The sequence below is a fragment of the Mauremys mutica genome, chromosome 5, assembly GCF_020497125.1.
Source record: "Mauremys mutica isolate MM-2020 ecotype Southern chromosome 5, ASM2049712v1, whole genome shotgun sequence".
NCBI lineage: Eukaryota > Metazoa > Chordata > Testudines > Geoemydidae > Mauremys > Mauremys mutica.
In genome coordinates this window covers 124,728,896-124,743,041 of record NC_059076.1, presented here as the reverse complement: position 1 = coordinate 124,743,041, position 14,146 = coordinate 124,728,896, and the positions used below count along the sequence as shown (strand labels likewise).

At 48.3% G+C, this 14,146-nt stretch overlaps 1 protein-coding gene across 3 annotated transcripts in view; it reads right to left on the bottom strand.

Annotated features, from left to right (window-relative positions):
* POLN (DNA polymerase nu) overlaps positions 1-14,146 on the bottom strand; it is a 258,875-nt gene that overhangs the window by 171,019 nt on the left and 73,710 nt on the right. For all 3 annotated transcript variants that reach the window (XM_045017374.1, XM_045017372.1, XM_045017373.1), the window contains 2 exons: positions 7,457-7,517; positions 6,845-6,909 (listed from right to left, as the gene is read on the bottom strand). In XM_045017374.1, coding sequence (XP_044873309.1) covers positions 6,845-6,909; positions 7,457-7,517 — 126 coding nt within the window. The remainder of the gene's footprint in view (positions 1-6,844; positions 6,910-7,456; positions 7,518-14,146) is intronic.

Sequence of the window (14,146 nt, the reverse complement as noted above, 5' to 3'; positions counted from 1 at the left end):
GTTGGACATCGGGGCGAGCTCAGCAGCACCGGCAGCAATGCAGAGCTCTCCAGCAGAGGAGTTCATGTAATCTCTGAATAGAAAGAGGGACCCATCATAGACTGACCGCGAAGTCTTGGATCTGATCGGAGTGAGGGGCAAGGAGTCTGTGCTTTCGGAGCTGCGCTCCAACAAACGGAATGCACAGACCTCCGGGAAGGTCTCCAAAGCCATGAGAGACACAGGATACAGGCGGGATGCAACGCAGCGCCGCGTGAAAATCAAGGACCCCAGACCAGGCTACCAAAAAATCAAAGCGGCAAACGGACGCTACGGAGCCTGCCACCACTGCCCCACCAGTGACCGTGGACTCGGACGATGGGACAGTGTCGACGGCCAGTTCCTCGGCGATGTTCGCGGACGGGGAAGATGAGGAAGGGTTTGTGGAGGACGAGGCAGGCGACAGCGCTTACAACGCTGGTTTCCCCGACAGCCAGGATCTCTTCATCACCCTCACGGAGATCCCCCACCAACCCTCCCCGGCTGTTAACCCGGACCCTGAATCAGGGGAAGGAGCAGTCGATAAGTGCTTTAAACATGTAAACTTTTATTATTAATGGAACAGGAATCTGAACTATGTGTAAAGGAGGGCTATATATATGGGGATAGAACAGAAATCCTCCTGGGAGATCTCCACGAAGCTTTCCTGGAGGTAATCGAAAAGCCTCTGCAGGAGGTTCCTGGGGAGAGCTGCCTTATTGGGTGCTCCGTGGTAGCACACTTTTCTGCGCCAGGCTTTCATGAGGTACTCAGGGAGCATTGCCTCCCCGAGCACGGCTGCATAGGCCCCTGGTTTGTGCTGGCTTTCACGCAGCATGCGCTCTCTATCTCCTTCAGTGACCCTCCTCAGGGCGATCTCGCTCGGCGACTCCTGCATCTAATTAGGAAAATTACCGTAATGTTACGCCTGGTCCAAAGTATTTTTAAAAAAATCTCCGGACAGATGGCGTAGCAGAGAGTCAGCATGCTGCTGCGTGACAAGCGTAACGGGAAGCCAAAGAATCAAATGGACGCTCATGGAGGGAGGGCGGGGGGGCTGAGGACGCAAGCTATCCCACACTTCCCGCTGTGTCCGAAAATCATTTGCATTCTTGGCTGAGCTCCAAATGCTTTTAGGGTCAAAACACAGTGTCCGTGGTGGTTCAGGGCATAGCTCGTCAATGTACAGCCACCCCCCACCCCCAGAAGGAAAAGGGAAAGAAATCATCTCTTGACTCTTGTAAATGTCACCCTATGTGTACTGAATGCTGCTGGTAGACGCGATGCTGCGGCACGCTACGGTAGCATCCTCGCCCCCCCTCCCCCACCTCATGGGTGACTGATGGTGCAAAATGACTGGTACCCGTCCTCATCATCAGCCTTGCGGTAGATGGTGTAGTGCAATAGGACTTCTACCTGTCCTCGTCATCAGCCCATAAGTAGACGGCCTGCTAACCGTCTTCATCATAGCAAGAGGGGGCTGAGCTCCATCAGCCCCCGCCGTTCATGTGTAAAGAAAAGATTCTGTACTGCCTGGACTATCATAGCAGCTGGAGGCTGCCTTACCCTCATTTCATTTCCCTAGCAAGTAACTGTTTCTTATTCCTGCATTCCTTATTACTTCAGCATACAAATGGGGGGACACTACAACGGTAGCCCAGGAAGGCTGGAGGAGGAGGGAAGCAACAGGTAGGGTTGTTGCAGGGGCACCCCCTGTGAATGGCATGCAGCTCGTCATTCCTGCGGGATCTGACACAGAGCGGCTGTGCTCTGTAGTTCTCTGATACACTGCAACCCTAGTACAGTTGCCCCATATTCTAGGCGGGACTGTTTCTATTTTTAGATACCATAAAGGAGGGATTGACTCGGGGAGTCATTCCCAGTTTTGTCTTTTGCGCCCCCGGCTGATCTCGGCCAGGGGCACCTATGACAGCAGCAGAAGGTGTAGTGCAATAGGACAGCTACCCGTCATCACCTTGCCAATTTACATTGGCGTGGTTGATGGTGCAATATGGCTGATAACCATCTCTGCTGTCATGCAAAAGCAAATGAATGCTGCGGCGTAGTGCTGCTGAATCGCCTCTGTCCGCGGCATCTAGTACACATTCGGTGACAGTGACAAAAGGCAAAACAGGCTCCATGGTTGCCACGCTATGGCGTATGCCAGGGCAATCCAGGGAAAACGGGCTCGAAATGATTGTCTGGCGTTGCTTTCCCAGAGGAAGGAATGACTGACTACATTTACCAAGAAACCACCCGCGACAATGAAATTTGCACCATCAGGCACTGGGATCTCAACCCAGAAGTGCAAGGGTCGGGGGACACTGCGATGGGGTAGAACAGGGGCAGAGTTTATGCTTTCAGGATTGCCTGCTGCAGGAGTGCGGACGAGATAGGTGCTGTGCATGGTGTTGTTCACAGACACAGACTAGACTGTGTTCATTGTTCGCAAAAATGTATCTTTGCAAGGAATTCACTCCCCTTTTCCCATCACACAGCTTCGACTGTCTCCAGACCTGCCACAGCATCCCCCTCACAGAGGCTGGCAAAGATTAGGCGGCGAAAGAAAAAGACAGGGGACGAGATGATTACTGAAGTTATGGGGTGCTCCTGAGCCGAGGCGAACCAGCAGAGCCAGTGGAGGGAGACCCTCTCTCTGTACCAGCGCTCACACAGCGAACGGGAGGAGAGGTGGCGTGAGGAAGACAAGCAGGCAACTCAAACGCTGCTTGGACTAATGAGGGAGCAAACGGACACGCTCCGGCGCCTTGTGGATGTTCTGCAGGACCGCAGCCAGGAGGACAGAGCCCCCCCGCAGTGTATCTGCAACCGCCCTCCCCCGCCACAAAGTCCCATACCTCCCATTACCCAAAGTAACCAGAAGGAGTGGTGCCAGGGGCCGTGAAAACTGTCACTGCACCCCAGCAGAGTGCTCAAGTACCCAAAAGCTCTCATACCCTAATTTTTGAGAATTCCTTCCCTTCCTGACTCACCCTAGCCCCAATCCCAGTTTCATCCCCTGACTGTCTGGTTAATTATTAAAAATACTTTGCTGTTAATTACTGTTTCCGTCATGCTTTTTTACACAACGCTGCGTTTGAAGGGGTGGATGGGTGGGTGGGGAAGGGGGTAGGGTATTGCATAGGACAGTCACCTTTAGCAGGGTACAGAGACGGGGGCAGGATCAGCAGCAGGTCACACACACAGTGCAGTCAGTAGGCACCCTGGTCGGTATGGGAGGTGGTTTGCAGGTTCTGTGTGGGTGAGGGGGTACGTGACTTTGTAGCGGGGGAGGGGGGTTACAGATCTCATGCAACGGTCCCTGTCCTGGACCAGAGAGCCACGCAGCAGAGGAATCTGTATCCATCCTCCCCCGCCACAAGGCCACATAGCCCCCGCACACAGAGTCCCAAAAAGGAGGGATGGCAGACTCCGTTGAAACAACCAGTCCGGCACTGCAGACTGCTCTGGGAGCAGGAGCCTGTCATTCCTCGAGTTTAGAGGTGGTCTTTACATCACCGCACACCCTACCCAGCACAGTCTGCGTCCCAGTTTCAACCCTTTAATGCAAAGTCATCAATAAAGAAACCTTTGTAAAGTTACAGTGGAACATGTATTTTATTTTTAAACGTGTGTTGGAAGTGGGGTGGACGGGGTATATAACTGCAGATGCTAGTCAACAGTAACTTGGTAACGAAACAGGGGCAGCTTCAGCTTCTCTGTAAAGAAACTGAACAGTCACAGGTCACGCTGCTCACTGGTACTTGCAGAGTTCCTTGTCGCTGTGCAAGGCGCCTGCATAGGGCTTCATAAGCCAGGGCATTAGCGGGTAGGCTGGGTCCCCGAGGATCACTGTAGGCATCTGCACATCCCCAAGAGTTATTTTGTGGTCCAGGAAGAAACTACCTTCCTGCAGGTGTCTAAACAGACCAGAGTTCCTGAAAACACGCGCGTCATGAACTTTGCCTGGCCACCCAACGTTGATGTTGGTAAAACGTCCCCCATGGTCCACCAGTGCTCGCAGCACCATTGAAAAGTAGCCCTATTTCTCAGCAGCTGACTGTGGAAGAGGTGGACGATAAGGTGCGAGGAGTTGACAACGGCCATAACTGCAGCAGGCTCTGTGCTCGCAGTGCTGTGGCACCCGCACTGTCATTGAGCAGAAAAGTGCACGAACAGATTGCCTGCAGGCACTTTCAGGGAGGGAGGGAGGGCGTGATTGACAGTTCAATGATGACAGTTACCCAAAACCACCCTCGACACATTTTTTCCCCCAGCATGCATTGGGGGGAAATCTCAGAATTCCAATGGGCAGCGGGGAGTGCGGGAACTGTGGGATAGCTTCCCACAGTGCACCGCTTCCAAATTCGACGCTGACCCCGTTACTGTGGACTCACACAGTCGAATTAGTGTATTTAGTGTGGATACACAAATTCGACTTCATAAGGTCGATTCCACAAATTCGACTTAAGTTGATTCGAAATAGTCTTGTAGTGTAGACATACCCTTAGACTTAGCCTGATGCTTGCAGGGCTTTACTGCTGCTATGGTGGAAGGCAGAGGAAACCCACAAGAGAGGTGGCTGCATTGGAGAAACCAGAGGGCTAGAAACTCAAAACTCTAGTGATTCCTCAATTCTTGAGAGAGAAAGCAAAGGCAGAAATTGAAAGGAAGTCACCACTGCATTAAAAAAAAGTAAAAAATACAATTATACAACGAAGTGGTGAGGAGAAATTGAACCACTAACTTGTTCCACTGCCAGAGGCAGAAATTCTAGTGGCTTGAGTTGAAGGGTAGGGCTTAGTCCTGGAACCTCCAGCAACAACACTGGACCACCTCCAAATGCCACAGGTGAGAGGCATTACCAATTTGTGATGAATGGGGAGAGAAGCTATATGACAGAATATCCCACATCTGCCCATTGCAGGGATTTTAAACCTTCCTCTGAAATATCTGGTACTGGCCACTGTCAGACAGGATACTGGACCAGCTGGATCTCAGATCTGATCCAGTATAAGGTCTACCAACTCTTGTGATTTTCTTACAAGTAACATGCTTTTGGCTGAGACTGGAGCCAGTCTCACTATGATGCAAGAAGTGCCAGCCCTCTAGCAAATTTCACTCCTGACTGGGAGGAAAAACCATCCCCCACTTCCCCACCCTCCAATCAGAGCTGCTGCAGGAGTTAGCCATATCTCTCTTTCCCCTTCCCTCAGGTGCCAGGGGAATCTAATTTTGGAGGGGTAGAGGAGAGGGAGCAGCTGAGGCCATTCTCACAGGAGAGGGGGTGGGGAGAAAAGAGGAGAAACATCCTGGCAGCTCAGAATGGGTCTGCTCCCTCTTCCCCTGGCCCCTCCTGTGAACTCTGGGTCAGTCTACTCCCTAATATTCCACCATCCTCTCACCTTCCTGGCTGCAACACCAGGCCTAGTAAGAGTGGAATAATGGGGTAGGAAAGGCCCTGTAGACACACACACACCCCAGGCTTGAGAGAGGGCGCTGAAAAACCCAAGGCTACAGAAGAAACCAAGGTGAGATCAGGGAGCAGAACTGATGTGGGGAATGAAGGGCAGAATTAATTGCTCAACTGCAGGGGATGGGCAGATGTGAGGGTGGGAGATTTAATAAATTAGAACACTGTGGTTTGGGGGAGAACTGGAACTCTGCACCCTTAGGCAACAGGAGCTAAAAATCACTGTCATTCATTAATTTGGGAGAGTTGTCAACACTAAATGTCACACACCTACAGTAAGGTTGGGCAAGGGGAATTCAAAAAATCAAAGATTAAAACACACAATATTTATTTTTAAATGTAATGATTTTGGAAGATGAGGTTTGACATGATTTTTTTTTTTATTTTGGAGACGGCAATACTGCAGTATGTCAATTCATATGTGGAGGTAAACCTATGAAAATACTTGTTTTGGTGGTCAAATCTGACCCTATAAGGCTTTGTTATACCTTCTTCCAAAAGTATTACTTGAAAAGCAGGAATACTAAAAGATAAGAACAAAGATAGGAACAAAGAGGTCTGGTGAATGGACACTCAAAATCAGAAAACCAATTTACACATAAAACAATAACTGTCTGACTTATAAAGGGTTTTGGTAAATAAGTCTAAGTCTTGCTTTTATAAATAAATTTAAAATTATCCCAACTTTAAGTTAACTCATCATTAGTTACAATATATCAGAGGACCCAAAATTATATTTGAACTTTCATATAACAAAAGTCTATGGGCTACAAGACTGTTAATTGTAGAACATATTACAAAGTCAAAATGGAAATGAACATTAAAATAATTTTCTAACTATAATCTTGTCCTCTCCCTGTCAATGGGGGATTGGTCCTTACACTATATCAGTGGTTCCCAAACTTATTCCGCCGCTTGTGCAGGGAAAGCCCCTGGCGGGCCGGGCAGGGGCGGCTCCAGGACCCAGCACGCCAAGCGCGTGCTTGGGGTGGCAAGCCGCGGAGCGCGCTCTGCAGGCGCCGCGAGAGCGGCAGGAAGGCTGCCCTCGGCGGCTTGCCTGAGGAGTGTCCGCTGGTCCCGCGGCTTCGGCGGACCTCCCGCAGGCACGCCTGCAACCACTGATATAGGCACGCCTGTGGGAGGTCTGCCGAAGCCGCGGGACCAGCGGACCCTCCGCAGGCAAGCCGCAGAAGGCAGCCTGCCTGCCGTGCTTGGGGCGGCAAAATTCCTAGAGCCACCCCTGGGGCCGGGTCAGAATGGCCAGGGGCTTTCCCTGCACAAGCTGCGGAACAAGTTTGGGAACCACTGCACTATATGTTGCACAATTTCAAAAAAGGAAATACAATAGTTTACCCCTAGAATCTCTGATGTTCTTTTTAGTTCTTCTTTATTCACGTGTATTTTATGGGTTTCCATCACTGTAAATACAAGTATATAACTGAGAACAAAATACAATTTTGAAAAAACCTTAGAGGCATCAATACTATATTCAAGCCATAATATAAAAAGATAGTGTTGTATAATGGACTAAGCACCACCTTGGGAACCAGGAATTCCTGGGTTCTACTCCCAGTTTTGCCACTGACTTGCAACGTAACCCTGAGTAAGTCATAAGGGACAAATTTTTTAAACTTGGGTGCAAAGTTCAGAATTAGGTACCTATGTCCATATTTAAGTACCTAGAAAAATGGCTTGATTTTCAGAGATACGCTTTTCTAGGTACCTAAATATGTATTTGAGTGCCTATCTTTAAGCACCCAAGTTTGACAGTTTTGGTCTTAAGCTGTTTCTCCATCTGTAAAATGAAGAAAATAGCATTAGAGAAGTGTTGTGAGGATGATATGATGATTATATAGCACTTTAAATGTGCAACATTCTATTTAACTATTAAGCATTATAAATCATACTAGAAAATGCTGTCTGGAAAAATTGTTGAACAACCTTATTTTTCACTCATTGTCTCACCTGCCAAAATTTTTATCAAGGGAAGCTCCAAAGTGCAAAAGAGTTTCCACAAGCCTTGAACCTGTAAGGCAGAACACAATCTTTTCAATATAAACTTATTTTAATTATGAAATTGGGCTACAGTGTGATATTGTTATTCACCATGAGTACTATGTGACTCCACAAGTAGTACTATTAAATAAATGGGACCACATGTGGAGTGAAGTACTACTCTGTGTGAATAGCAGGATTACAATCTGGCCCATAAACATGTAGTCTTGCTGGGAGAGGTACAATAATGCTAATGATGAGCACATGTGCCTCATTCTTCTAAGAGATATATAAAGAGAAATACTCATTGTAATGTAAATTCATATTCATGCTGAGACATTTATATGCACAGATAATAGCAGAGAGTGTATACTTACAAAGTTTGTGGATGATACCAAATTGGGAGGAGTTGCAAATGCTTTGGAGGATAGTATTAAAATTCAAAATGATCTGGACAAACTGGAGAAATGGTGTGAAAGTATATAGGATGAAATTCAATAAGGACAAATGCCAAGTACTCCACGTAGGAAGGACCAATCAATCAGTTGCACACATACAAAATGGGAAATGACTGCCTAGGATGGAGTACTGCAGAAAGGGATCCGGGAGTCATAGTGGATTACAAGCTAAATATGAGTCAACAGTGTAACACGGTGGGGGGAAAAAAAGGAAATATCATTTTGGGATGTATTAGCAGGAGTGTTGTAAGCGAGACACACAAAGTAATTTTTCCACTCTACTCCACACTGATTAGGCCTCAACTGGAGTACTGTGTCCAGTTCTGGGTGCCACAAATTGGAGAAAGTCCAGAGAAGAGCAACACAATTATTAAAGGTCTAGAAAACAGTACCTTTGAGGGAAGATTGAAAAAACTGGGTTTGTTTAATCTGGAGAAGAGAAGACTGAGAGAGGGGATATGATAATAGTTTTCAAGTATATAAAAGGTTGTTACAAGGAGGAGGGAGAAAAGACAGTTACCTTTTAGTAACTGTTGTTCTTCGAGATGTGTTGCTTATGTCCATTCCATTGTAGGTGAGTATGTTACTCACATGCACTGGTGCCAGAAGTTTTTCCCTCAGTGGTATCCATAGGGGACCAGCTCTGGCACCCTCTGGAGTGATGCGTGTATGCACCGATATAAGGGGCGCTGCCGGCTCCCCCTCCCTCAGTTCTTTCTTGCCAGAGACTCCGACAGTGGGGAAGGAGGATGGGTCATGGAATGGACATGAGCAACACACCTGAAGAACAATGGTTATGAAAACTTAACTGTCTTTTCTTCTTCGAGTGCTTACTCATGTCCATTCCATTATAGATGATTCCCAAGCAGTACCATCGGAAGTGGGTAGGAGTTCATGGATGTGTTGATTACAACACAGCTCTGCTGAAGCCAGCATAATCTCTGGCCTGCTGAGTGATGGCGTAATGCATCATGAATGTACTGAAGACCACATGATGTCCCTGCATATATCCTGGATAGAGACATGCACCAGGAAGGCAGCCAAAGACGCCTATGCCCTAGTCAAATGGGTCTTCACTATCAGTGGAGGCACAGCCTGAGCCAACTCGTAACAAGTATGGATGCAGGTGGTGATCCAATTTGAAATTCTCTGAGAGGACACCGGAAGGCCCTTCATCCTGTCAGCTATCACGATAAAAACCTGGGTCGATCTGCGAAGGGGTAGAGTGCCAGGACATGCTTGACATCCACAGCGTGCAGCCACCTCTCCTCTTTGGTTGAATGAGGCTTCAGACAGAGCACTGGGAGGAAGATATCCTGGTTGACATGGAAGTGAGATACTACCTGAAGCAGAAAAGCTGGACGGGGCTGCAGCTGGACCTTGTCTTTGTAAAATACAGTGTACGGGGGCTTCGAAGTGAGGGCTTTAATCTTCGAGACTCACCTTGCCGAGGTAATTGCTACAAAGAATGCAACCTTCCACAACAGGTGGGAAAGGGAACAAGAAGCCATGGACTCAAAGGGCGGACCTGTGTGCCTGGAGAGGACAAGTTTGAGGTCCTATTGGGGAACCTAGTCCCAGATCAATAGAAACAGCCTTTCAAGGCCCTTCAGGAACCTGATCAACATCTCATGCGAGAATACTGACTTACACTGGATGCGAGGATGGAAGGCCGATATGGCTACCAGGAGCAACTTAATCGAAGAGAAGGCGAGGCCCTGGTACTTTATGTAGAACAGGTAATCCAGGACAGACTGCAGAGATGACTGGGTCAGGGAGATGTTGCACTCCAACACCTAGCAGGAGAAACGCTTCCACTTTTCCAGATAAGTCACTCTAGTGGAGGGCTTTCTGCTTTCCAAGAGAACCTGCTGTACCTGACTAGAGCAGGCCTGTTCCTCTGGATTCAGCCACACAGCATCCAAGCTGTGAGGTGGAGAGAGGCAAGGTTTGGATGCTGACCGTGATCCCACGAGAGTAGGTCCGGGGAGCTGGGAAGTGGCCACGGGGCTGCCACTGCCAGATCCATGATAGTGCTGAACCAATGCTGGCAAGGCCATGCCAGGGCGGTGTCAGCAGCCCACTCCACACTGAGGCCACGTTGCTAGGAGCACTGTCAATCTGGTCAGGTCTGAGGCCAGTGCAAGGGCTGACTTCATAAGTAGTGTTCAGAGATGAACGTCCCGCTCCTTTTTGATCCACGGAAGAAGCTGTTACAGATGCGACACTTGTCGCTAATGTGGGTTTCCCCTAAACACTACAGACAGCTTCTATGGTGATCACTGACTGGCATGGGCTTCTTGCAGCAGTTACTGGGGTATTCCCATCCCTAGGCTAAGTCACATTTGGGACTAAGAAACTATCACTAACTCTACACTAAGGGAACTATAAAACTATCAAAGTTTTTAACAACTATATACAAAAAGTTCACAACTAGGCACAGTTGAGAGGAGTAAGCTTGCCAAGGCAAGGAAACATTCCAGCACCAGCACTGGCAGTAAGAAGGGACTGAGGGAGGGGGAGCCAGTGGCGTCCCTTATACCAGTGCATACATGTGCCACTCCACAGGGCGCCTGAGCCAGTCCCCTACAGATACCACTGAGGGAAAAACTTCCAGTACCGGTGCATGTGGCAAGCACACACACCTACAATGCAATGGACACGAACAAGCACTTGAAGAAAAATTGTCAGTGGTCCTCCAGCCCCATTCCCACAATGCAGTGAACCCTTTTCTGCCTAACCTTTACCCACGTCTATAAAAGGTCACTGTTGCCCTGCTGTCACCACTACTATCAAGTTGTGCTGACCACCTGAGAACGATTTTTCACTGCTCTCCTTTGATCAGTACAGTACTCTGCCAAGCATGCAGCAGTCTTGATCCATGTATGGTCAGAGAATACCATCCTCCACATCTTCTCCTGTACCAGGAAATGTTACAGAGGCTGGAGTAAGTGGGTATTCTCTGTACTCCAGCCCAATGCTAGGAACACATGAAGCACCTGAGGCTCCTGTACCAGAGAGCAAAGACTCCAACATTCATTCCAGATGGCATCATCATACGTGCCTTTTCTATGATGAACTGGATGGGGTGCTCCCCAGGGCTCACAGTACAGAGCCTGAAGTGGGTCAACCCCATCCTCAACCCTGCCAACCTCGTCACCTGACAGGATGCTCACAAAGGCCAGGGCAAGGCAAGGAGGCAGCAAGGGACCATGGAGGAATACCTAGAAAACCCCATTCTTATGTTCTTTAATGCTGTTGAGGTGCCCTGCCACAATTGTTTATAAAGAGTCAATAGTTACAGAAATGAAAAGCTAATTACACAGTTAGAGGGAACAAAACATAAGAACGGCCATACTGAGTCAGACAAATGGTCCATCAAATCCAGTATCCTGTCTTCTGAAAGTGGCTGGTGCCAGATGCTTCAGAGGAAATAAACAGGGCAATTTATCAAATCTTCCATCCCATTATCCAGTCCCAGCTTCTGGCAGCCATAGGTTTAGAGACACCCAGAGCATGGGGTTGCATCCCTGACCATCTAGGACAATAGCCATTGATGGACCTATCCTCCACAAAGGTACATTCACACCAAATATGTGACTATGGTCTCTCCTTTGCAACTCCAGCAGCTGCATAGGATGTGATATTGTCCCTCAAACATGCAGAAGTCACCCACTGCATCCCACTGTTCCAGGATGCATGCACATCAGGTATCCCAGATTTCTCTTGCCCTCAAAGAACCAGGACCAGCGTGCAAGCAGGTGGGATCTGGCTGTCTAAATGCTTTACAAACAAGTCCTGTCTTGTGCCCACACTGTATGGAAATACCCGTCTTTACCCTCACATATGTTGTGAAGGGCACAGCGTGCCACAATTATGAGAACAGCATTGACCACGCTGGCATCCAGACTGGTGCGTAAGCATCATTGAGCTTTCAGCCACCCAGACTTGAACTTCATGGCCATTCGTTATCTATGCAATTTGTAGTTGAATTCCCTTTTTCCTGGGTCATTGATGTCAGAGGTACAGTTTCATGAGCCAAGCTAAGAGTGGGTCTGCAGGGTCTTCCAAAATAACTGTTGGCAAAAACCCACTGCAGAGTGAGTCTTCATTTCTAGGGAATGAAGTCTCTTCTCCCCCCGAAGTACAATCCCAATCTCCTCAGCACCCTGGTGTCATGAATCATTCCTGTGTTTCCAACAGTGTTCACGAACTATGTGGTCCACTAAGCCCTGAAGAATGATTGAGTAGTAACCTTTTTGGTTCACATATTCACTTGCTCCTTTTAGTAGGCAAAGTACTGGGATATGGGTGCCATCAATGGCCCTTACAGAGTTCGGAAATCCTATTCCCTGAAATCCAGCTATAATGTCCAGTACTTGGATTATGGCAACCACTGGTGGGTAGATGACAGCACTAATTGTCTCATAAATCTGTACAACCATGACCCTGACAGTAGACTTCTCAAACCCATACTGGTTTGCAACTGACCAGAAACCATCAGGTGTTGCCAGGTTCCACAAGGCAAAAGCAATATAATTCTGCACTGGTATGGCTTGCCAAAATCAAGTGCTCTCGCACTGGAGGGTTGGAGCAAGCTCTCTCACATCTCCCTCAAGGTCTGCTTCCTTGTTCGGAAGTTCTGAACCCATTGGCTCCTAATCCCAGGTTTCCAAAACCATGTGATCCTACCACATAGTGCTCATTCTCTTGGCCCAATAGCGGCCATCTATCCATGGGCATACCATGGCAATGGCAGCAGACATCATATCTGTTCCATGGGACCATAGTGGATTGTCAGTCACCTGCTTGGTCAGCTGTCTTTGGCTTGTCAAAAAGTTCTAGCACAATTCAATCCAGTATCTCTCACTGATTGCCTACTGCACTAGAGAAAAATTTGTCCACAAGACAAAGCAGGAGCAGAACCACATCATCATTCATTTTCTCCACATCTTACATCCTGTTTGGCAGAAGGGAGAGGTGAACAGGAACTGCCATCAGCAAATATATGAAGGCAATGGACAGCACCAAAACCAAATTTCAAGGCAGTTCCTAGAGTTTCTCCTTTGATGCACAGAAACCTGGGATATGCCCCTGAAATGGTAGTGCTAACATCACATACCAAACACCAGCAGCGTGGATGGTGGTATACACGTGATGATGATGTTCGTCCATCGTATTCGAAGAAGACCTTGACATCTAGCAGGTTGTGAGCTGTCCACAGTGCGTCCGCAAGTGGTAAGGCCAATACGGGCATGGAATGTTCTGCCACATGTCGGGCAGACATGTGTGGGCACCACTGTTACAGCATTTACAGCTCTGGCTTTACGGAGTGCTAGCTTCTCTTGTGCTATGGTTATCCTTCAGGCTTCAGATGTCTGGCAGCCTTGGTGGATCAGCGTATGCCATGTCGATCGGTCTTGTGCCAGGGTTTCCCAGGAGGTGATGTCAATATCCAGGGACTTAAGAGAGGCTTTCAGCGTGTCTTTGTATCGCTTCTTTTGTCCCCCATGCGATCACTTTCCTTGAGACAGCTCACCATAAAAGAGCTGTTTGGGGATGCGGTGGTCTGGCATCCTTACAACATGGCCTGCCCTGCGTGTCTGGGCTTTCATAAGCAGAGTGTAAACTGACGGTAGGCCTGCTCTAGAGAGGACTTCTGTATCTGGCACCTTATCCTGCCACCGGATCCTCAGAAGTCTGCGGAGGCAAGTCATGTGGAAATGGTTCAGTTGCCTAGTGTGCCTCCTGTATACAGTCCAAGTCTCACTGGCATACATCAGGGTAGTTAGCACTACTGCTTGATAGACTTTAAGCTTTGTAGCAAGGCTTATTCCACGGCGGTCCCACACGTTGGTCAGCAGTCCGCCAAATGCAGAACTTGCCTTGGCAATTCTGCAGTTGACCTCGATGTCAATTGTCACTGCGCGAGAAAGGGTGCTGCCAAGGTATGTAAATTGGTCCACTGCTTGCAGCTTTTGTCCCTTCACTATGATGGTGGGCTCTTGGTGTTGGGCTTTCGGAGCTGGCTGGTGCATCACTTTGGTTTTCTTTATGTTGATAAGGAGCCCAAAGTTATCGCATGCTGCTGCGAATTTATCCATGCTAGCTTGCATTTCCTGCTCTGATCCAGCATTCAGGGCACAGTCGTCAGCAAAAAGGAGGTCTCGTAACACAGTCTCCTTTATTTTGGTGACAGCCT